General features: G+C 35.8%; 3 protein-coding genes across 4 annotated transcripts; 1 reads left to right on the top strand and 2 right to left on the bottom strand.

The window, feature by feature from the left end:
- Positions 1-804: 804 nt before the first annotated feature.
- On the bottom strand, positions 805-5,634 carry LOC100248972 (uncharacterized). Its single transcript, XM_002271752.4, has 6 exons — positions 5,237-5,634; positions 4,977-5,111; positions 3,284-3,371; positions 2,867-2,961; positions 1,358-1,525; positions 805-1,249 (listed from the first exon to the last, which is right to left on the bottom strand). Exons 1-6 carry the CDS (start codon positions 5,556-5,558, stop codon positions 1,089-1,091), a joined length of 969 nt encoding a protein of 322 aa, XP_002271788.1. The 5' UTR covers positions 5,559-5,634; the 3' UTR covers positions 805-1,088.
- Positions 5,635-11,608: 5,974 nt separating this feature from the next.
- Positions 11,609-14,864, top strand: LOC100242117 (uncharacterized). Of its 2 annotated transcripts, none has more exons than XM_010666546.3 (3): positions 11,609-11,913; positions 13,355-13,694; positions 13,834-14,864. In XM_010666546.3, the coding sequence occupies exons 1-3, from the start codon at positions 11,833-11,835 to the stop codon at positions 14,742-14,744; spliced, it is 1,332 nt and encodes a 443-aa protein (XP_010664848.1). In that variant the 5' UTR covers positions 11,609-11,832; the 3' UTR covers positions 14,745-14,864. The 2 variants fall into 2 exon arrangements, with proteins under 2 accessions (XP_010664848.1, XP_010664847.1); XM_010666545.3 differs by having other exon boundaries at positions 11,614-11,913; positions 13,831-14,864.
- Positions 14,865-15,390: 526 nt separating this feature from the next.
- LOC100264402 (protein kinase STUNTED) lies at positions 15,391-19,113 on the bottom strand. Its single transcript, XM_002279418.5, has 9 exons — positions 18,569-19,113; positions 18,407-18,462; positions 18,167-18,326; positions 17,185-18,093; positions 16,817-17,065; positions 16,578-16,729; positions 16,248-16,475; positions 15,983-16,132; positions 15,391-15,776 (listed from the first exon to the last, which is right to left on the bottom strand). Exons 1-9 carry the CDS (start codon positions 18,735-18,737, stop codon positions 15,564-15,566), a joined length of 2,286 nt encoding a protein of 761 aa, XP_002279454.1. The 5' UTR covers positions 18,738-19,113; the 3' UTR covers positions 15,391-15,563.
- Between the last annotated feature and the right edge of the window lie 5,941 nt (positions 19,114-25,054).

Here is a 25,054-nt window from a genome sequence, read left to right as displayed (position 1 = left end):
ATCTGAATTTAGCCTAAACTTTAAAAATTGAGATTGACTTCAATTTTGATTAAGTTTAAATTAATTATTTTTTAATTCAAGTGAACCATCAACTTAAGTTTATCTAACCAAATTAGAAACCTAATTCAATCTCAACTCGTTTAAAATTTGATTTTGAATAAATTAGTTAATAAAATATCACATTGAAAAATCAATCATATTGACCCACATAAAATCTAACTGGATCTAATTACATATTAGATCATATTTATGTGTTACCTATTTATAATTATATCCTATTAAGTTCATGCTTTTTAATTCAATTGTATTTGAATTGACATATTTAATTTAATTATCTTAGTTTTGATTCATATCAACACAAAAACAAACAGAAAACAAGAATTAGCAACCCCACAATCCTCACCTCACCCCAATGCTATTGGCACGACTAAAAGTAAGTTCATGCATTACATATTTTGCTTTTGCATTCAAAGGCCTGTTTGGGAAACCCGACCGGAAAGAAAACGTTTTAAATTAAACCATTTTTTCTTTTCTTTCCCTCTTCTCAATGCTGAGTCTGCTACACATGAGTGCTCTCGGCCCCTCTATTTGTTTTTAACATAAAACGCAACTTCTTTTCCAAAGGTTCAGCACGCTGAACCCATACTTTTGTCTGCAACTTCCCAATTCAAAGCATTGCACTCCACCGACTAGCGGCCGCCCCAAATTCAAGGCACGGCAGCATGGTGAGATGCTCACTGTTACTGCTAGCATGGAAACACACAACTGCCTAGGTCGTAGTATAAGACAACAGCATCATACACATTTGAAACAATAAAAGAAGTGCTTAATTTTATCATCGATCATCACTTTTACTCGTTCCAAAGTATTCAATGAATAAAAGTAATAATAAACAGCTGATCAATGTCTTTTTATAAATAACTCAAGATGCCATGCACTTTCTCTTCCACCTACCAAAACGCATAAGCATCTCGAGATTATTAGTGTTGATCTCTGTTTAGTCATACTAGAGTTGAAGAGCATATTGAAGGTCCTGAGGTTGAGGCTGACAATATTTTGACCCAACCGACAAACAAGAGACGAAGGCTCTACACCTTGATTCGAGATGACTCCCCCACGGCAGCTTCCATTCGACTGTACCATTCGCCAATCCCAGTGTGTTCCACCATGTCTCTCCCAGACTTCAGGTGTCGGATGGGTCTCAGGACACCAAATACAGCTAGATCAGCTAAATTAGGTTCCAGGCCACCTGTAATGAGTGAAGAGAGGAAACATCAGAGATGTTAATGGTCTCACCGCCAAGACCAAATATTTCATATCCAATTAATTAATTAACACATGGTCTTTTGAAGCATACCAAGGAATTTCCTGCCCTTTAGAGCATCCACCCATGTTTCTGCAGCTCCATACAAGGCGGCACGTTCATCAGTGATGCTATGCCTCTTCTTCAGTTTCTTTGACACAAAATACATGGCTGCAGCTCCGCCATATTTTGCTATTATTCTCTCTGTGAAGCTGAAATTGCCTGCAATCTCAAAAGAGAATTACAATAATTATGTTAGTAGCTAATTTGATGTGTTCAATGCTAATCAAGCACAAATTATGATCTAAACCATATGGACAAAAAACAGAAGAAATTTCTGACACTAAGCAATCAACTATATGATTGAAGTTGAAACTACCAATCCATCTTCAGTAGAATTTGCAAGAAGGCATGACCTAACCATAAAATTATTTCTCCATGGACAGCGTGAGCTAAATGACTGAGGTTAAACTGAAAAATTTTACATTTTTTTTCCCTTTTTGTTGTGGAAATTTCAATATAGAAAGTCTTTTTAGCCCAAGATCCACATGCAAACAACACAATGAAATTTGAGCTCAAAGTTTCAAATGAGGATCCAAAGTCGTGATTCTTCATGGTTTTCTCTGAACAGGTTGGATATGGATCAGAGGAATTGATCTTTAGTGATTTGTTAATTTAAACACATAAAAATACACTCAGTGAGACTTAATTACTCTGGCTTAAATGCTTGTCTGTGAACTGCTCTCTGAGACAGCAGAGTCATCAAGAGGCTAAATAAGCCAAAAGAACAGAAAAATTGATACTCCAACCAGCAAATATTTTATTGTGCCACCCTGCTTTTCTCTCTTTAAAGTATTAGTCACCATCCTTTCTACTCTTCTTTTCTACCTTTCTTTACATCCATCCCCCATCTCTCCCTTTTCAAAAGCAATCATTCTACTCAATCTCAAAGCCAACATCTTTTTCAAATCTAATCACTTGCTCCAATCACAATACCAGGATAATTTAAGTTTGAAGAGTGATTTTGCCACTCTATATATAATCCAGATATCTAGAACTGCCAATTCAACCTTGTTACTTTTGCAAATCCAAAACACTTTATAACACCTTGTCCTCTAAACTATCCAGCAGAGGTACACAGTTTAAGAGAAGTAGAAGAAATACAACATATTAAATTATATATCAACCTTTTAATGAGAGATCTTGATGCATCCAGACTGCTTACTTTCCAAATGAGCCCTCATGTATATGAGATAAAAATTGAAAAAGAAAAGATCAAACTTGTTTAGACATGAGATAATCTAACTAGGGAATATCAACCACCATGACAAACATTGAGATTATTAAGCAGCAATCCAGGCAAAACATTGAGATCAGTGAATCTGTGCATTTATGTTGCCCTGCTGCAGTCATATACACTACTTTATATCAACGTGCTCGTGTTTGACAAATACAGATGGACATAAAAAACAATATATTAAAGGTCTTCTGCATCCACAGCATATACTAAAGGAGAAACTCATTGATCTTAAACTACCTTAAAAAGATGGACTAAAATCTTACCATGGGTTGTGATATAGTCAAATGATTCGATAGCCTCAGAAGCACTCCGGTATATGTTTGGAGATAAGACATGCACCAAGTGATTATCAACCCACCTGCATTATGAGTAGTTGCATTATCAGTTCACACTTTATGTTAAAATCCATATTTCAGCAATCAAAAGTGGGGGAAAATGCTTACTTTAATAGCCAATAAATATAATGTGAAAACAGACGAGCAATTTGATAATGGAAGCATCAACATAAACAATGACAGCAATCAATTCATATAAGAAGCAACTAGATTAAACCTATATTATGATATCGACCGATTGACCATTTGAATTGAAGTAGATAAATCATAAGAATCAACACCGGACAATAACCTAAGTAGCTTCAAAATGCTTAGAGTTGGTCAATGAAAGAGAAGCACACATACCCAAGCCATTTTCTTTCTTCATCACCATCTGGGACAGAATCAAGGTATTTCTCAGGATGAATCCTTTGGAACAACTTATTAATTATATCTGCACACAAAAAGCATATTGGTTTTACTTATAGAAACTAACCTCAAAACAAAATAACTGAAAGTCATTGTGGTAATTTGCTTTACCATCATGAAGAACCAAAGTATTTTCAAGAAAGGAAAAATATTACCCTATATTTTGTTGTTGAAAGAAATAGAAAAGCAGAAAATAACACAAGATCTGTTTGGTTTCCCAGATCACAAATTTAGATGTAGGCAGGAGGTCTTTTTGGGGAAAATTCATTTTTCAGTCATTTCTTTTCTTCAATAGAAATCACAAACATAAAATGAATAATCATTGAAGGCACCTCAGTTTGAAAGGCAGTTCGGACCGGCTCAAACTATATGCAAAGTTCAACTCTGATATTCTCCTCAAGATTAGTTCAGCTAGATTAATGGTTAAACAGACACTCAAGACAAACCCATGAAAAAGCCTGTTCCCTGCAGATCTATTTGGTTGCTAAAAGAATTAGAAAAGCAGAAAATAGCATAAGATTTGTTTGGTTTCCCAGATCACACCTTTAGATATAGGCAGGAGGTCTTTTTGGGGAAAATTCATTTTTCAGTTGTTTCTTTTCTTCAACAGAAATCGCAAACATAAAATGAAGAACCATTGAAGGCACCTCAGTTTGAAAGGCAGTTCAGACAGGCCCAAACTAAATGCAAAGTTCAACTCTCACATTCTACTCTAGATTAGTTCAGCTAGATTAATGGTTAAACAGACACTCAAGACAAACCCATGAAAAAGCTTGTTCCCTGCAGACAAGTTAGTGCTGGACGGATTCAGTGAAGGACGGCAATGCAGTTCAGTCCTACCTGCCACTTGAGAGTAGAAGTCTACCCATCTACAGGTGTTGTCTGAAATGGCTGTCCATGCATTTTCTTAACCAAGTTGACAAAATGGATTCAATGAGGAAAAAGTGAAGAAGGCTGCCCTTAAGACCATATTCACAGAGAACACTGCCAAGCAGCCATGATCATGAAGAACACGAATCATAACCCCGGTTCCCCAATGCCCCTGGTGCCATTTTTTAAACCATGGTCGAGTCCCAATAATCCCGGGTATCCTTTCCTCACAAGGGAGAGCCTGAACATATAAATATCAGAGGTGAGATTATTGTAGGCTAAGCCAATTCCAAAGGAAAACTCTACAAAAATTTTGCTTAGATTCTCTCTCCTCTACCCTGCACCGTGGGGAATCTCTGGTTATCATTGTCATAGGTGATATTGATGGTACTATGTGAAGTGTAATCTTAGGGAGGAGAGTGATGGACCTCACTCGTTGCCCCAACAAACATCTTGTCCAATTTTTCCAAAGGAGGAACCAAACACACCCTAGAATCTCAAATCACGTGTTCTCTATTCTAATCGTTCCCAATTAACGAGTTTATCTCCATTCAACTAAGCCAAATAGTTGCCTTAGCCCCACTGGAATTGAGGTATAGTACTCTCCTCTCCCAACACAAATAATGAAAACTATTAATTCAGAATTAGCAATTCCTTTTCTTCTCTTACATTTTCTCCTCAACCAAACCGAACATAAAGGGATTACCCAAAAAACAAAACAGAAAAAAGAAACAGAGGGGGGGAAACATATATCAAGAACCTGATGAATCGACCATTTGTTCACCGTCAACTGTTAGTATAGGCACCTTCTTGTACTGGGACCATTTTATCTCCTTTTTGTTTATGGGGTTCACCTCCACAACTTTGTATCCAATATCATAGTAATCCAGGAATGCTGAGAAAATTAGATAAAAAAGAGAAATTTTGAATATTTAAAAACAAAAAATTATAATCAATAAAGATAGATTCGACTAAAATGAAATAAAATTGATAATATATAGATAGAAATTCATTGATTACCTTTAACTTTGTTGCAGAAAGGGCAGGCTTCGTACTGATACAGAACTACGTCGTTTGGAAGGAACTTCTTGGGATGCACCGGATCCTCGGCAGGAACATCCTGAGCCAGTCCGGACAATAACCTAGTTCCAGATACGGCAAGAGCGGGTAGGGGGAAGTGACCGGCGAGCTTATGAGGGAACCGCTGTAGCTTGCTCGCTGAGTTAAGACCCAACATAGCCGGTTGCAGAAGCCGGCGTTGAGTGGTGAGACCGATGCCGGCGGCCGAGGCCCGGCCGCCAACGGCTCGGCCGAGGACGGTGAGTTTGTTAACCTTGTTCATGCCTGCTCAATTAAACCGCGCCTTCTAGGTTTCTAACCCCCTCAGAAGAGTGCCATAGACGTAACAAATGTCGGTTTAAGTGGTTCAACCGTGGAAGCCAATTGTTTCGATTTGTCCAAAATGCCCCTAACTTTCACCGAGCGACTCTCTCAAACGGTCAAAATTTTTCTTCTTCTTTAAAATTGATATAAAGTTTGAATTTTAATTTAATATTTCATAATTATTATTTTTTCATTTTTCCAACGAATTAATATATCACTGAACTTTATCTTTGGGATGCATTTAATACACACCAAGATGAATGAAACTAAGAACAATAATGAAGGTAAAAGTTTTAAAAATAAGATTTTGACTTATTATTTTCTTTTCAAAAATAAAAGTTTAATAATATACAAAAATATGACATTCATTCACCAAATATGCACATTTTTTTTAGTTTATATTCAAATACTTGGTTATATTTTTTGTCTTTTATTTTTATAAATAAAAACACAGCTTTATATATATATAAAAAAAAAGATCAAAAAGGGATAGAACATAATTCTCATAAATTTGTTAAAATGTAGATTTATTTGTTTGTTACGGGTTTGCCTAATATGTTTTTCCTATGGCACCCCGGGTAATCTCCAAGAAACTTAAAAAATGAATGTATATGTTTACAAAAACAATATAGTTTACGTTTTGTAAAGGATTAGAAGCTTTTGGTTTTTGACAAATGTAAGTAATTTTTTTCGGTCTTTTTATTTGTCTAGTAATCCATTTTGGGATGGCCTAGGATGGGGGAAGTAGGTGACTATCTTCCTTCTTCCTATCGGTCTCTTTCTATTCAATGTATTGTTGATAAAGAGTAAATTTATTTATTATATAAAATAAAACAAATTTTTATAACTTACTCTAAAATAATAGTTGTAGACCCCCATTTTGGGAGGCTTTTCTGCAGCTCATTTGTTTTGCCAGGTGGAGCAATCCTGGAGGGCCACATGTCGATTCCTCATTGATCCTTATGGAATCAAGTAGTGGTTTAAATGAGCCAATGAAAGGTTGACGCCTAGAAAGGAGCGTTCAAAAGGGAGCATATTTTGTTATGGAGAGTAGCCAGCTGCCAGAGAGGGGGTGGTGTTTTTGTTGCTGGTTTTTGGGGGGAGATATTTGGGAGAGAGGTTAACTTGGAGGGCAAGCTAGAGGTTAGCTAGGAGAGTATTTTGGCAAGAGGTGGTGGTGCTTTTGTTGCTGGTTTTGGGGAGATATTTAGGAAGGATTAGTTGGCTTGAGGGGCAAGCAAGGTAGCAGACTGATTTTCTAGGAGGGTAGCCAACTGCCAGAGGAAGATGAGGCTTTTGTTGCTGGTTTTTTTAGAGATCTTGGGAGAAACAGAGAAGGAAGAAGAACCTGAGACATAAAGAGTTGCAGGCGGCTTGAGAAAGAGATCAGTTGGAGAATTTTTGGAGTAAGGGCAGTTAGAAATACATCCCACTTTGCAGGCGAGGAGCATTTTCAGGTATAATTATTATGGATTTCATATGTGCTTCAACTGATATGCTTCTTTTCTCTTTCTTTTTCTTTTTTTTTCTCCGTTGGATCTTGAGTTCTATTTTGATTTAGCTTTGTTCATTTTCCTCATGAGATATCTACAATCATGTCCCTGTTCTCATTTAATATTCGTTTGACTTCACACACCATCATCAAGGCACGTTGATAACAATATGAAACATGGCATGTATGATTTTCATTTTATTTTTTTGTTTCTACCATTTGTGCTCAGTTTTGGCTATCTTCCCTTATTCCTGGTACCCCTCCATGGCATGCATCTGTTTCCTCATTTCCACCTGAAGAGGTAAGACACTGTAAGAAACATGTTCTCAGACTATGGGTATGAAGAGCCGCAACACGCTTGACATGGTTGGGTGACATTATGCATGCATGTATTTGTTGGGCATGTGAACAAGGAAATTCGGATCGGGTTCTGGGAGCTGTGTGAGAATTTTCAGCAGGCATTTTGGGTTCAGTCAATCTCTAGGATGGCAGTTCAATGATGGCGATATTGACTCATGGAAAACCCCCAGAAGGAAGAAAAGCGAAGTTGATAGATAGTGGACCCTATTAGTGTGAAAACAAATGGGCGGCCCTAATGAAGGAGCCTTTGGTCCAAACCTCTAAACCACACTTGGAAGTCTGTAATTTCCTTGAAGGTGTTTACAGTGAACCCATCATTCTCTAGTCATTAATTAGCATCCATAGCTGTAGAGTTGAACAACATTGCTTGGGTCAAGAGTAGCCTTGTGAATAGCAGCAGCAGCATGCAGGACGAAACAACCAGACAAAGACTGTGTATGGGAGCTGCAATACAACTAAAGCATGAAGAGTAACAAGCTCTGCCACTTCTTCTGTCACTTATATTCCTAATCCGCAATATACATTCAACAGAGCCCATCATCATACCCTCCATGCCCCCATGCTTTCTCTTTCTACACCACACCACGTACCCATTTTTTCTTTGAAACCCATCAAACCCATTCTGCATCACATTTGCATGGCCATGCATAGCCATATTAATCTCCATACCTATCCTTCATGCTTCGTGTATATCCCTATTATTTAACACCACGTACTCATCACCACTTTCTCTCTACATCTTCACACCCCCACATGCCCATCTCCTCGCACCATGCCCCAATAAACCCATTTTCATACCACATTTCCAATACCCATCTCACCATTATCTTCCAATACCCATAATCCACTCCTCACATCATCCATTTTGCTAATGATGTCCACACCTTTCATACCTATCAGTCCTCATGCATTGGGGTCTCGTCATTGTGGCTACAAGAAGGAGTTCTATGATTGCAAGTCTTATACATGCCGTGAAATCCACTGTGAAAGGTTCATGCAGAGGCTATAAGCAAGGAGCTCATGTAGATGTTGCAGGAGAAGTAATGTTGGTGACCTATTTTTTGGGTCATAGACTGGAAAATCTAGTTGAACAGCTTACCATGAATGATAAGAGGAGTCCTCCCCAGCAACTCGTTCTTCCATTAATGTTATTCCCACTATTAAAGTCACGCAGAGGCATCTTGCTCTAACTCACACCTCCCGGTTTGTAAAGATAAGCTTGAGTTGGGTTTTGAAGCAAATCAGATGCCATGGTTGTCGCCAAAATCCAAGGTTCTAGAACACTGGCCAGTGTTGATCAGCCGTCATCCTAATCACCGATGCCTTCACTCAGCCTCATCAACATAAACACATCTCCATTCAACAAACACCGGGTTTTTTTTTTTTTTTATGATGATCTAATTCTATGAAGGAACACTAAGGAGAGAGGGGAAGACTTAAGGAGAGGAAGTGGTGATTTGAGAGAGAAATGGAGAACCCATTTGGGTGTTTGGTCTTCAACGAATGGATCGTCTCGGTGTCTAGAGATAGAGGTTCGATGGAAGCCAAGATGTTTCTTGACTGTAATCCACGTTTAGCCATGTATTCCACCTTCAACGGGCTCAACTCGCCTTTCCATTTCACGACCGCGGAAGGCCGCAATGAGATTGTTGCTTTGCTGCTAAAGAATGAAGCTGATGTGAATCCCAGAAGTTACAATGGCCATACGACATTGATGCAAGCTTGTAGATATGGGTATTGAGAAGTTGTTCAGTTTCTACTACTCTTCAGATGCAACGTCACAAGGGCAGATTACTTGAGTAGAAGAACATATCTACATTTTACAGTGGTAAATTGGCACGTAAGATGCATGAGACTTGTGGTGACTAACCTTGTTCCGAGTGTTTCTCATAAAGCTACAAATGTTTAAAATAATGGTAATGGAGGTATTGGTTTCAATTAAAAGAATGCATATGATCAGAGTGCTTTGGCCAAGTCTAAAAACAAGGCAGCTAGTGGGGGAATCATAACTCTTCATATGGTTGCGTTGAATAGGTATTTTGATTGTGTATAGCTCCCACTTGACGTCCATGTAAACGTGTCAACTACGACTTTTCACCATGGAACTGTGGAGTCTTTGTTTAGAAGATACACCGAGCATGGAACGAGTGGGGATCCGACTTACGAAAACACTCTTGAGTGCATTACTAGAATTATGTCGAAGACCGTTTCAACTCGGGGTATGTTGGTTGTGTGCAAGTGCCTTGTCAGAAGACGGAAAAAGGGATTTGAGGTTGCGTACAATGCCACATACTATCCCTGTATGGACATTTTGTGTGAATGCTTGGAAGATAAAGCCAGTGGAAGTGAAACCTGTAGTGTTGTGTTGGCTGGGAGTCGTTTTTATAAAAATAATGGTTTATCAGTCTTCTCTATGGGTAAGATTGGTCATACAAGAATGTGGAAACTTAGTAAGAGAGTATGCTCAACACAACCAGCTGGTGATTTGGGTCCGTTATGCCCCTTCACTATTGGTGTGTATGTGGCTTTAATGATGGCACAAATTGAGTTTTTGAGGAAGAAAATGCACTCATACTCAGAGATTGTCAATGGAGCACGTCTAGGATCAAGGAATAGGGTCCTACGATTTGATCTCATCATCACCCAATAGGCGCAGGTGGTAATAGAAACTGGTATTCCCATCACTCTTCACTTTGACAATGGAGACTCCAATAAAGATGGAGAGATATCTTGATACTGGATGTCGGGCACTCACAATATGGGGAAGAGAATCACTGGCCTTGGTGCATTTGATTCGCTTGTCCTAGAGGTGACCAAATCAGTGATCAGTTGGGCATCATGTACACATTTCTCCTGCATGCTTCCAGTCCGCATGGTTTACATGGCCACCTTTGGGTCATGTGTCATCCTCCACTTTCTCATCCTCTCATTTTTGAAAATAATTTTCTCAACCCCATTTTGTAAATGATTTTCCAAATTCTGGTTTTCAAATAATTTCGAATCTCCACATTTTTCATCTTTAGAATTTTTAAATCCCAAAAATCCATCTCTTTCAATAAAATCGATTGCCATTTTCTCTTTAGCAAACCATTTTCACATTTTCCATGTTTTTTAAAAATGTTTTAAAATAAGTGTGAATTTAATTTCGTAATTCCTAGTGATAGAATTTACGAAATTGATTCATTCAAAAATAAAAATGGCCTTTGGTGGGGCCCAACATCAAAGAAATCTTATTTAAAATAAAAATGAACTTGAGTGAAGTGCCATGTGTGCCATTGATGATTTTGTATCATGTTTAGTGACATGCGAGCTATATTTTGTATTCATCAATTATGCACTAACCCCATTTATTGATAGCGCATTGTGGTTTGTTGCCTAGGTACGCATCCACTCTCATTTTAGTCATTCTCTATGCATGTTTTGATTTCCATATGTACATGATTGATTTGAGTATCCATTGATTTTCTCATTGATTGCAACGTCGGCTTCATTTTATTAGTAGAGACCCGATTTTAGGGACTTAGAGAAGTGCTACGATCTTTACCATATCTTCCCGATAAGTAACCTGACCCCCGAACCCGATCAGGTTTTTCACAGGCTACCTTTTCCAAAAATAAATAAAATCATTTTAAAATAAAATCGAACTCGCCTTCGAGTAGAAGAGTGTGAGCCAAAATGCGGAGTCCATAATAGTGCTTTTCAAAAATTATTTTAAAAATATCATGATTTAAAAAAAATTATTCTCTTAATTTTAAATTTTTTAAAAACAAACTTTAGGGTGATAATCTAAATTAATATATATTTTTATATAAGAGTTATTGTTATTTTAATTTTGTTACTATTTTTTAATTTAAAAAATATAAAATAAAAAGTGTATCCAAAATAGAAACGCTCTCTATATAAAAGAGATTTAATTAGAATCCTACACTAAATCTAATTAATCAAAATATTTTTAAAATTTATTACAAGATAAAAGTGAAATAAAAACAATCCAAAAAAATTTCGCCTGAGATTCTGAGAAGGAGGCGGTGGTAAGGAAAACACGTGGAAAGCCCATCGAGAGTTTGAAGGAAATAGAAATAAAGTTCAAGGGCATGATAGGTAAAAAGAAAAAGCGAACAAGCAAAGGACGGTGGATCTCATCCTATAAATAACCCTGTCCGCCCAGCGATTGGAGAACATAGACGCGGTTTGAGTCTTCTTTCTGTAGCCGCCTCGACCCAAAACCTAGGGTTTCCGAACTTAGCTTTCTTTGATCTGCGATCTTCGATTTTCGATTTTTTTTCCTCAATCGAACATCAGATTGTTGAATTCTCACCTTTGTTCTGTTAGGATCCGGATTTTTTCCATACATTTTTTGGTCATTTGAGTAGGAAGGAGGATGTCTCGATGCTTTCCTTACCCGCCTCCAGGGTATTTTCCAAGGAGGACAGTCGATGAGGCCTTGATCGAGTCGACTAAGGTTGGTTGAGCGCTTGGTTTTTCGGTTTATGCTCGACTTTGTATGCTGATCTGATTGTAAGCAATCGTATTTATGTATATATGAAATTACGAGAAGAAACGTTTTGTTAGGGTTTATTGGTTCTACGGGTATAGGAGAATCGTCGGTTCTTTTGTGGGTGGTTCTGATTTCGATGAGAGGTTGTTGCGTAAACGGGATACGATCTGAAATTTACTGAGAGAAAAAACTTGGATTTGGTCCTTCGTTTCTTGGATGTGTATATTGGGTTAACTGGATTCGAGGATATGCGAGGTTATGGAGATCTTGTACTATTTTTGACTGCCAAGGGGCTTAAAATTGATTGGCGATGGAAGAATGGTATAGGTTGGGTGTAGATTTGAGTCACCTTATTTACAAATTATAAAATCCCATTTTTTTTGAGTTATCTAAATCTTTATTCCAAAGAAAACTAGAACTGTGAAAATTTTTATGCTTTACAAATGGATGTACCAATTCTAATTGCCAAAGGCTTAACAAACAATTATTTTCCAATTGATTAATCGTTACAAATTGAAAATTTAGGTCGAGCGATTCGTTGTGGCTAAATTTTAAGCTAATGGGACATGGCACTGTTATTAGCTGAGTGTTGAGCAAGATGGGTATAAGGAGAGATGGATCCCTGGCTAAGCTTGCTCTTATCGAGGCTAGATGGGCCGTTATTGCCGAAACCCCCTAAGCCATGGGATGGAGAGAAAGGGATATTGCATTTCAAAGTGTATTTAGGGTTTTAATTATGACGCCCTTTCTTGTATCATAGTGGGTGCGCAACAATCTTTGATTTTGTTGATTGTTAAGACAATTATGCTCTTATTATCCACTCTTATTATGTTGTAGGATTTTGTTGTCACAGTTATTCATTCATCACAGCATTGCACTTTCCAAACAGGGTTGTAGAGTTTACTTGATATTAGGTAGAGGATATGCAGCTTAATTTTATCTTTCATCCGTATCCCATCCAGCAATATTCTGGAATGACTTGAAAGCTGTTGAATTAAGATAGAAATGCCTGTATCCTGCTTGTTACCAAAGAAAATTGATGCGGGGTTTTAGAAATTCAAGACTAATTAAATCAATCATTTTTCAGTTGGCATTTTCTTGTCAAATGGCATTTGGTAAACTCTTGTTAGGCTGAGTAGTAAAGTGTGATGGTAGTGTATTCATCCTTTCAAATCAAAAAAGCTATTGGTTGGCATCCTTTTGATTTTCAAGAATGCTTTAGTAATCATATGAAAACCTTGGAATAGTTGATACTTTGTATTAGGACGTGTTATGTGAGTCTATCTTCCTTTTTGGGATTATATTTATCACAAGCACAGATTATCCATGTCATTAGGTTGGTCATGCTTCACTCTTTGGTCTACACTAGCCCTATATTCTAAAATGTCTTTCTGGTGCTTTAAAGCTCCAGAGAGAAAAGAAGGCCAAGGAAGACAGACATCAGAAGGACAGGAAAGAGAGAAAGAGAGAGAAGAAAGAGAAGAAGGAGAAGAAGAGGGAGAAAAAAGAGAAAGAGAAGGGCAAGGATATAGCCAGTGACATCGGTGATGGTAACCTCAATGACAAGAAGGGGCAGTCTCAAAGGATTAGAAAAGATGAAGCTGAGCAGTTGGAGAAGAGTGATCTCACTGAAGAATATGGACAGCCTATCTATTCACAGAACTCCTGCCATTCATCTGACAGCACCCAGAACAGCCGCAAGAGGAAAAGGGATACCTCACTCTCAAGTGGCAGCAGTAATCATGGTGAGTATGTGATTTTCCACTTGTTAGAGGTGTATGTTGTTTGCTTCTCCTCTGGCTCCCCCTCTCTTTGTCTGTGTCTGTTAGTTTAAACCCTCAGCGGGCACTTAATAATTTTTAAATCATTATGAACATCAAGCAGGGAACATTATTCGGTTACGTCTGCCACTTCCAAAGCCCAAAGAACCGGAGGCATCACTCACCAAAGAGCAGAACTGCTCAGAACGGCTGCCACTTCCAAAGGACTATGGACCTGAGGCATCACTCGGCAAGGAACAGAGCAGTTCCATGCGACTGCCACTCCTAAAGCACAAGGAACCTGAGGCATCAGTCAGCAAGGAACACAGCAGTTCCATGCGGCTGCCACTCCTAAAGCGCAAAGAACCTGAGGCATCAGTCAGCAAGGAACAGAGCAGTTCTATGCAGCTGCCACTTCTAAAGCACAAAGAACCTGAGGCATCACTCAACAAAGAGAAGAGCTGCTCTATATCAAAGCACAAAGAACCTGAAACATTACTCAGAAAAGAACAGAACCGCTCAGTATGGATGCCACTTACAAATCTGAGAGAGCCTGAGGCATCACTGAGAGCGGAGAGCTGCAGTACCTCTGGAAGGGTGGATTTACCTGCCCAACAAAAGTATGAAATATCTGGTCAATCTATTGAAGCGCCACCAATCTTTTCTATGAGAACCAGTACTGTTGACCAGAAACTCAACCCTGACCAGCAATTGCTTTGTTCAACCTCCAAGGTGCCTGAAATTGTTGTACAAAATGATGCCAATGCCAGCAAAGGATCAAGGTCAAGCAAAAGTAAGAAGCAGAGAGCAGAATCTCGGTATAAAGCTCTAGTAGAGGACTGGGTCCCTCCGCTGTTGCAGGCTGAGCAGACTGATTTGGATGATCAAGAATGGCTATTTCAAAAACATGGAGACAGGCACGAGAGTAAGCGGCATGAAACTATCAACTATGACCTGAGTTATGGAAGCTGGCCTCGCGCACAGTATCTTCCGGAGGCTGATGTATATGCATTGCCTTATACTGTCCCTTTTTAAATTTTGGCGGACCTTATAAATCTTGTATATAAAGAATCATAACATTGACTCCAAATTTGTCAGCGGTGCAGACGATTTTATAAAGAATCATGGTACACCCCTCTTTATGGTTTTATGCCAGATTACTTGCAGTGTGATCAATGCAACATCTAAGTTGACATTAGAGCGTTTAACGGGGCATTTTCTCATTTATTTCCAAATTTTTTATTCACAATTTGAGAAGTGATATATTTTTTATTTTTTATCTTTAAAAATATTAGCTTTTTTTATTTTTTTATTTTTTTTATATAAAAAATCATACAATATTTCAAAGTAAATTTCTAAAAATTTCTCATTACTATTTTTACTTTTAAAAGTAAAAAATAGAAACACTATTGTTATATTCTAATGAGCATGAGCTTAAAAAGAAAAAAAAATCAGGCATTTGACCACGCGGCTTCAAAAGAAATACTATTATTTTGGTGGTTTCACCTGACTTACGTTCAATTGGTTTTGTTATCAAGGGGTCTGTTGAGCCCCAATTCCCACGAATATGGTGAGAAGAAGGATAGGAAAGAAATCAAATGCCCTTTTGGTTGATTGGGCAACTTATCCAAAGAAAAAAAAAGAAAAAAAAAAAGAAAGAAAGAAAAACAGAAGATCATTATTTGCCAATGGGCACTTATATTTATCAATCCCCTCAGTAATACTGTACTAGTACAACTCAACAGACACTTTTACGCTTCCCCAGTTTGTTGGCTAAAATTGCCTCCATCCAGGGTCACGTCATTCCAGGCTAAAAAGAATGAGACGAGATCGGTGATGGCAGTCATTCCCATGTCATCCTTTCAAGTATTCTTCCAATGTAAAATGTTTCCTTTGTTCTGCTGCACAATTATGTGATGTAATATAATCCTCCACATCAAGCAATGGCTTGGAAATAAGTTGCAGATCAAATTCATCATCCTCCCTCTTCCCTCGCTCCTTCAATTCTTTAACATGCATCTTGAACCATTCTTCCCCGTCCTTCTCCCCTCGTAATAGCTTGAGTATCTGAATCAGGGACAATACAATTGAATAAATAGCATCATGCCACTGGTTCGGTTCGATTAGAGGGCAAATTCATAGAGAAATTTAAAAAAGTTTTGACATTGGGGATGCTTCTGAGCTTTCAAAAGCCTCCAAAACTTTCCCATATCCTGCCAAGTTCTCAATTACGGTAAGTAGGACTGTAGGAATGAGGATCAGATTATTAGTACCTGGCTGCCTTTAGGACGGAGTTCAGCTGACTCATTGATACAGGAGGTTGCTGCTAGAACTACTCTATGCATTTGAACACTGTCAAATTTCCCATCCAAATTTGGATCCACCAAGGCCTCTAGGTCCCCGCTCTCCAGTATCGGTTTTGCCTGGATTAAATAAATAGACATACCTTGGTTATGCTTCCATGTATCGAGTCTTTAAAAATGAACATTTTTTCTATTAGACATTAAGAAAGCATGTATGCAAAGTAAGTTCTCTTACCCACTTGACCAAACTTGCTTCTTCTGTGAGGGTCTTGGAATTAATTGGCCTTCTTCCAGATAACAGCTCAAGAAGAACCACCCCAAAAGAATATATATCAATTTTATCACTGACCCTTCCATGCATGAAATACTCCGGAGAAATATACCCAAATGTCCCTACTACATCACTGTCTAATATTTCAGTTGAATCTGTAGGTCCCATTATGGCTAGCCCAAAATCAGATAGCTGCAATATAAACAGAAGAGCTGTAAATCCGCTTAACTTTGAACTTCAAGGTGCATATCCCCAGTGTTGCTGCTGAACACAAAAATATGTGAAAGTTAGTACCTGTGGTTGAAAGTCATCTGAGAGAAGAATGTTTGATGATTTTATGTCTCTGTGAATCACAGGCGGAGAACATTCATCATGCAGATAATTCAGGGCTTCAGCAACCACAACAGCCACTTTGAACCTCACTTCCCATGGCAATACCCGATCACCTGTCTTGCAGAAAAAACTCATGTAAATATAACTTCAGCCCAAAAGTTTTTAAGTAGTTGTAAACTCTTTTATGTGACGGGAGATACCATGTAGGTTTTCCTCTAAACTTCCTTTGGGTACAAAGTCATAGACCGATATAAGATGGCTGTCTTCAACACATATGCCAATGAGGGGTGCGATGTACTTGTGATTTAACGAAGTGGTGATGTTGATTTCCTGGGAAAAATTGTTCCATGCTTCCTTGTATGATTTTGAAATCTTTACTGCCACTGGCTGGCCGCAGGGAAGATGCCCCTTGTATACACTGCTGCAACCTCCCTCTCCTATGAGGTTTTCTGTTGAAAAAAACCATAATTTAGAAATGGGACTATGTCAAATGCCTTGAATAAGAAAAAGACTTATATGGCAACTAGAGAAGGCTTGTGCCTCAGAAATTGATAAATGATTATTGGACCTGAGGAGAATTGAGAAGTTGCCCTCTTTAGCTCCTCATAGCTGAACCATCTGCAACCAGATGAGTTTGTTTTGTGAAGATCCAACTCCTTGGGTAGCTTTGCTGATACTGCCGGAGAATTAATGTTGTTTTCATTAACTTCAGAATCATTGGTTTCTCTTTCAAGAGGAGTACTTTCTATTGTGTTTGAACCCAAGCCAATTTGGTTTCGATCTGGCAGTTTCATTGCCCATTGAACCACACTCAATTTATTAGCTAATTTGGATTCTCTGAAGGCTTCTGGAGTTGCAGAAGCTGTTTTCTGGAGAAGAGGCCAACCTAGCATTGATTGTTGCAGGCAAACTTGCCCCTTGTATTCACTAGCGTGGCCAAAATCCTCATTTTCTGTGTTCTCACTGCCATCCATTGATTTGTCTTCAGAAGCTTGAATAGCTTGAAGGCTAAGATTCTCATCTTTCTGATTGCCATATAATGATTTGCCTTCAGAGGTTTGAACAACTTGGACACTTGTTGTTTCGATCTCCCATTCATCATGAACTATAGAATTATCATTTTCTTCATTCTGAGTTCGCATAATTACAGGGCATGACCGGTTAGGCAGACTCATCACCCACTGGACCACAGACAATTCTCTTGCTTCTGATTTACTCAAAGCTTCCTCACTCACCGGAACAGCTGTTCGGAGGAGGGGCCAACCAGGAGTAGATTCTTGCAGCTCTTTTAAGCAAAGAGATGATGTGCTCAAAGGAGCTTCCCCGTGTTCATGGACAAGGCTGACAAAGCCATCTTCCAAGGCTCCACCCCCACCACCAACCGATGCACTTTCAGAATTACTAGTTCTTTCAACATCTCTGAATCCAGTTTTATTTTCTTTAGGATAGAGAATTGACTTCAACTCTAATTCAGGACCTGCATAATTGACAGAACTCAGCAATCCGCTTCAACAATTTAAAGGGATTCACTATGACAATACAAATCAAACCTGCCGAATGACAGCGTAAACGTCTTCTGGAGGTAATCTTCTTCCGGGCTATGGATAAAACAGCAGTAGTCCCAGGAACTCGTTTGGAAGAATGCTTTGACACCCGCTTCAAAGCCTTTCCTCCTGAATTTGCTTCACATATTGGACTTAAAAAATTTACCTGAATTACAAGTATGATAACTCGAATTAGAAGGACAAGTTAGCAACAGAGGTATAATGGTCGAAGTTGGAGAAACATACCTGCTCTGATTTACACACGTCTCTACAATTTGAAGGCATCTCTTTCCAAACAGGATCTGGAAGGATGGATTAATTGAAAAGCAGAGAAATTAACAAAACTCAGCCCAACTCTCCCGAAAAACAGACAACTTGCAGAGAAAATCAGAAAACTGAAACAAATACCAGAATCTGGGCAAACTTGGATTGCAACTAGGCCGTGTTTCAGCTTGGCAACTTCAATGAAATCACAACTGAGCATTTCTGCATAAGGGTTCTTCATGGCTATCCTATAAAGCACTTGCCTCTTCTTCTCTTTTCTCTTCTCTGCATTTCCCTTGTTAATGATAGACATTTTCTCTATGAATTAGGTACAGAAATGAGAAATCTTCTAACCTCTGCCCCTTGTATGTGTAGAACTCCCACGGCTCTTTTCTGGTGACATGTCTATATACCATCTTTCCACACAAGCCATCACACCAATAATATTCTTTATATGCCCATTTGAAGTTTCAAATTACAAGACATCATCGAAATTTGAACAAATCCCAAGAAAATTCTTTCCCTTAATGATTATTTTATAAGGAAAAAACACACAACGCCAAGCTCAAAAGTGTTGAAGAGAATACAAGATTAAAAAAAATGAAGGATGATGGTGCACGGATTTACCTAATTTTGACTGATTTGTTAACACAACTCGACATCTTGGGTCGCGGCCTAACATAGTCAAGTCCACCTAGTATGACCCAATGTAAAAATTACATTCTTAGGACAGAAGGGAAAATGAAAGGAAGCCATCTTTAGAACGAAGCCATTGACTTCCAATTATTTTTTAATTCAACCTTATCACATTTCACAGGGTGGGCTGCTGCAGTGCAAAACATGCTTTCATCTTCCTAATAAACAAAGATTTTTCTGTCCCTCCCTTTGGTTGACCACCCACTATTTATTATAGATCTGATGGCTATAATCATCCATTTAAGTTCATCCCCCTTTGTACAAACATTCTTATGAAACGAGACTCATCCCCTCCATTGTGTTACCCATGGATCCAAATGATTGATCCGATGAGGACAAAAAAGAAAAGGCAGATATCTGAAGAGGAACCGCCTCTCGCTTATTAAAGGTCCATCTTCTTTTGGTTCCTCTATTATTAAAAGTGGAGGGGAACCACCACTTTGAAAAAGACACATCCCATATACAAGAATCTTTAATTTCATAAAGATGACATTCATGGATAAAATCTAATTAATATCTACACAAATATCCACAACAAATTTGAGTTAATTAATCTATCCTTACATAATTGTATACATAAAGTAGATTAAAAGTCTGTTTGTCAATGATTTTAGAAAGCGTTTCTAACATTTTTAACACTTAAAATTTTTTATCTTTTAAATATTATAAAAGTTAGAAACACTTTCTGAAATTACTATCAAATGCACTCTAAAAACGGTAGAAATAAAAGAAAAAGAAGATGGATCATAGGGTACCTTTGTAAGAAGCTCTTTAGAACTTTTTTCTAGGTCTTTGGGCATTGATGAATTGAGTTGTTTTAAATGAGTAGATCTTGTATTCTAATTGCATTAATTGGGTAGGACTCAAATGTAATATGATTGAATGTTTGATGGATATAAGATTGCTTGGCTAAGAAGGGTACTTGTAATTTAGAATCGTTTCTAAATTCATCATAATTGATTTTACTAATTTCTTTCTTACCTATAATCATATGATATTTTTTACTAATCAAATGAATTTTAAATCCAATAAAAATTATTTAAAACACAAAAAGACGGGTTATTACCATAAATTTAAATAAAATTTAGTATGAAACCATTGTTGTTTTTCATGTAATCATTTTTTATTTTTTATTTTTCTAGCTATGTCTTTGAATCAAACAAGATTTAATATCTTAATGGTTTTGCACAACTCAACATACACTATTTATTTGTTAAAAATATATATTTTTTTTATATTTTATTTTTTTACGTGATTATTAATACTTAAGATTAGAGTTTTAATTAGGTGTTGGTGTCAACACATGAGGTGTTACAACCTAAAGCCCAAATGTTCAGATGGCCCAAAACTTAAAATTTGAGAGAAAAAAAATTCAAAAGTCCAATTCTAGGCCCAAACAGGCTTCCAACCTTTGAAGCCCAATGCATTCTTAAACCTTTAAACCATTTTAATTGTTAAAACTAATATTACGATAATTTGGCAGAGTCTGTTCCAATGTTTTAGAAATAAACCAACTGATGAAATTTGATGCGAGAAAAACAAAAATAAATTAATGAAAATATAAAAAACAAAACCTCTTATAAAATTTCATGCTCATGTGATTAAATGCAAGAAAAAAAAATATAAAGAAAAGAAGAAGTGAAATGATTTGAAAACGATTTCTTAATAAAAATAATGAAAAATATAAAAAAATAAATTAATTTCTTATTTTATAATTAATTGATATAAATTAATTTTTAACATAAATTTATATTGATAAAAATAATTCATTATTCATTTTAGTATATAAAAATAATTAATTTAATAATACATATATTTATAATAATTTTATTGTTTAAATATATTATTAGTTAAAATATTATTAAAATATATGAAAACATATAGTATTTTTTTTTTTTTAGAATTTTTTTTTTTTTTTGTTCTTTAAGAAATCGTCTCCTAAGAAATGATTTTGCTTTTTTAATTTGGAAATATGTTTTAAGCTTTTTTTATTTTGCTTGAATATTTAAAAAAAAATAAATGGTAATATTTATAAGGAAAAATTAAGTACACCTGGCTCCAAATTTGTTAGTTCATGGGCATTCCATTTTTTCTTTTGGACGGCTTCTATGTTCAATTTTCAATAACAAAAAACCCATGCTTCCACCCTACTACTACTCCCTTAAAAAGCCATGGACAATGGAGTGTCACACGCTTGCTAAGAGCAACCTATATCATTAGGCTTGCACCTTCTCTAAAACAAAGGCATGAAAGGGCATATGACATTAGGCCTGCACCCTCTCTAAGAGGGAGGCCTGAAAAGGTAACTTAGACAAGGCTAGCTGACTGACGCATAGGCCGAGGCTTTAGGATGGCACGACGCCCACCCCAGCATCCTCACATCATATACACAGGTGTGCCAGCTTTTAGACAGAAAAAATATGATTGAACTTTTTTGGGTCTATCTTTAACAAGAATTTTGGGTCAAAATGGTCCGTGTCTACAAATAAATATATATATATATATATATATATATATATATATTAATATTAGAAGTAACCACTTTATTAAACTTATATTCAACTTTATTAAACTTATATTCAAATTGATTTCTTGATGTTACATAACACTTATGTCATACAAATATATATATTTTCTTAAAATTTTAATTAAAGCAGTAATTGACATATGAGGCTTTATTTTTGAATTAAAGCCACAGTGTAAACCCCCATTCTGGGCTTGCTTTTATGCAGCCATTTTTTACAGGTGTGGTTTTTAGGGTGGCCACGTGTCAATCTCTGGTTGGTTGTTGGGGCACCAGAATTGTGTTTTTGATGGCCAACCATAGGTCGACACGTGTCCAAAGAATTTGCAAAAAGCTGCAGACGGTTAGAGGAGCGAGGTGGCCAGCTGCTTGGTCTCTCTTTGCTGGCCGTTGGGAGATTTTTTTGGAGCAAGAAAGAAAAGCTTGGGCTGCAAGCAAGAGGGGGGAAGCTGCTACAAGGAAGAGCTAGGAGCAGCAAGCTAGAGAGGCTGGAGCTGGAGAAGGAAGAGGGCAGAGCACAGAGGAAAACCAGAGAGAAATTAAAAGAAAACAGAGGGAAGAAAAGGAGCATCCTCAGCGCATTGAGGATCGTTGCCAAGGTACGCATCCACTCCATTTCTGATTTTTTTCTATATGCATGTTTAGATTCTCACATGTGCATCATCACTCTGAGTATTCGTTGATTCCCTCATCCATTGTCATGATTGCTTCATCTCATTAGTAGAGACTCGACTTTAGGGACTTAGAGGGGTGCTACGGTCTTTACCGTACCTTCCCGATAAGTAACTAAACTCCCGAACCCGATCCGGTTTTTTGTAGACCAACCTTTTCCAAAACAAGGAGTCACACCTGGAGTCACACCTAGGGTTTTCTTTCTTATTTTGTTTACCCTCTTAAAAATAAAACAAAAATAAGTGGTGTCTCCAAGTCAATTTTTTTAATCAATAAAAATCAATTTTTCAAATAAAAATTAGGCTCGCCATTCGAGTGGGAAACGCATTGAGCACGAAAATGCGGGGTCCACACACATTTATTAATTGAGATTTTAATTTTTAAACTGAAGTCACAGTTATCAATTGAGACTTTATTTTTTAACAAAAGCTTCAATTAACAACTAATATTTCATTTTTGAACTAAAACCTTAATTGTCAACTAAGACTTAAGTTATTTTTTTTTTAATTTAAAATTTAATTAAAAACTATTAAATTATAATTTATTATTGAAATTAAAAATATATATTTTAATAATAAATTATTTATATTTAGGATTAAGAATCTAGTATTACTTCAACAAATAGAAATTGATAGATAGAAGATATTATAAATGAATATTTTATTTATTAATAAAATAATAAATTTATATAGCATATAAATAAAATATAAAATTCTATAATTTATTAATTTAAGATACTTAATTTATTGTTTTTTAAAGATATTAATTTATTTGTATTATGTCAAATTTATTCATAGGTTCTCTCCTTGTGGAGACATATGAGATTATATATGGTTTTATTTTTCTAGCATATAAATGTTTAGTGGGTATATTTTGTGACTTTGATGAAACTACTAAAAATTATATTTTGTAGTAAGCTTTTTCTAATTAATTTCATTAACTAATTTTGTCAAAAAATCTATATATGGAAACTTAAGAGTATACTATGATTTCGATAAAGATTAATTTATCATAATACAAATAAATTAATATTTTAAAAAACAACAAATTAAATATCTTAAATTAATAAATTATAAAATTTTATAACTTATTTGTATGTCATATAATTTTATTATTTTAACATTATTAATTTATTGATAAATAAAACATTCATTTATTGTATTATATTTATCAATTTATGTTTATTGAAGTAATACTAGATTTTTAAGTTTAAACATAAATAATTTATTATTAAAGTATATATTTTAATTTCAATAATAAGTTGTAATTTAATAGTTTTTAATTAAATTTGAAAGTAAAAAAAAAAATATTAACTAAAACCTCAATTGGGAACTGCGGCTTAGGAGTATACTATTATTTTGATAAAGATAAATTTGTCATAATATAAATAAATTAATATCTTAAAAAATAAAAAATTAAATATCTTAAATTAATAAATTATATAATTTTATATCTTATTTATATGTTATATAAATTTATTATTTTAAAATTATTAATTTATTAATAAATAAAATATTCATTTATAATATATTTTATTTATCAATTTATGTTTGTTGAAGTAATACTAGATTCTTAAGTTTAAATATAAATAATTTATTATTAAAGTATATATTTTTAATTAAATTTTAAAGTAAAAATAATAATAATAATAATAATTGAAGTCTTAGTTGACAATTGAGACTTTAGTTAAAAAGTGAAGCTTTAGATGCCAATTGAGGCTTCAATTAAAAAATGAAACCTTAATTGACAATTGCGACTTTAGTTAAAAAAACTAAAGCCTCAATTGGTAATTACGGTTTTAGTTCAAAAATAAAGTCTCGGTTGCCAATTGAGGCTTTAACTAAAATTTTGAAGAAAAAAAAAATTCTATGACATAACTCTGTATTAATACAAGATAAAGAAACATCAAATACAATATCCACAAATACAAGATTCCAAACACAAATCAATAAAATAAAATAAAACAATCGATTTATAGAGAAAAAGAAAGACAAATAAAAAAGTAGAAGAAGAAAGAGGGAAGAAGGTAAACCTGATCGGAGATGTAGAAGAGAGTTTTTAGAACCTAGTTGCAGCGAACAATGACGAATCCTGGATCCAACAATCAAAATGAACATCCAAAACCTTAGAAATTAGAAATTGAAATTTTTTTTTTTTAAATGTCGTGGAAGGTTTGATTGATTCAATTTGGGAGAATCACTTGTTGCAGAAAAGTGGATGACGAATGAGTCTCTATCTTTGTAAAGAAGATAAGCATCGGGCTTGAAGAATGGGATAAGAGGGTAAAATAGTAATTTTAGGTTATTTTATATTATCAAATGAGTTCAATGAATCATAATACCACCTACTTTTGATGAATTCAAATCCGACTTATAAGTTAGATTTAATTTATGCCTGAATAATTTTTTATTCCATTTATTCATTCTTAATATTTATCCAAACATAGGAATAAAGGAGAAAATGAATGAGATGTCCATTCTCACTCTGTATTCTCGTGTACCAAACACCCCCCTAAGAGCTGCATGCACAAATGGTGATATCATTCCATTAGAAGAAATAACGGAAATCAAAAGTGGTGTTGAATCAAATTTTAAGCCACTTAACTACCTTTATTTTTTATTTTTTTTATTTTTAGTAAAAGCCACGGTAGCCACCCAAAACAAGTGAATTTGTTTAATAAAATAGACTAAACTAACCACTAATGGCAAAATATAGTAAATGAATTTTAAATTTCTAAA

Source organism: Vitis vinifera, chromosome 18 (assembly GCF_030704535.1).
Source record: "Vitis vinifera cultivar Pinot Noir 40024 chromosome 18, ASM3070453v1".
Classification (NCBI taxonomy): domain Eukaryota; kingdom Viridiplantae; phylum Streptophyta; class Magnoliopsida; order Vitales; family Vitaceae; genus Vitis; species Vitis vinifera.
This window is presented reverse-complemented; position numbering and strand designations above follow the sequence as displayed.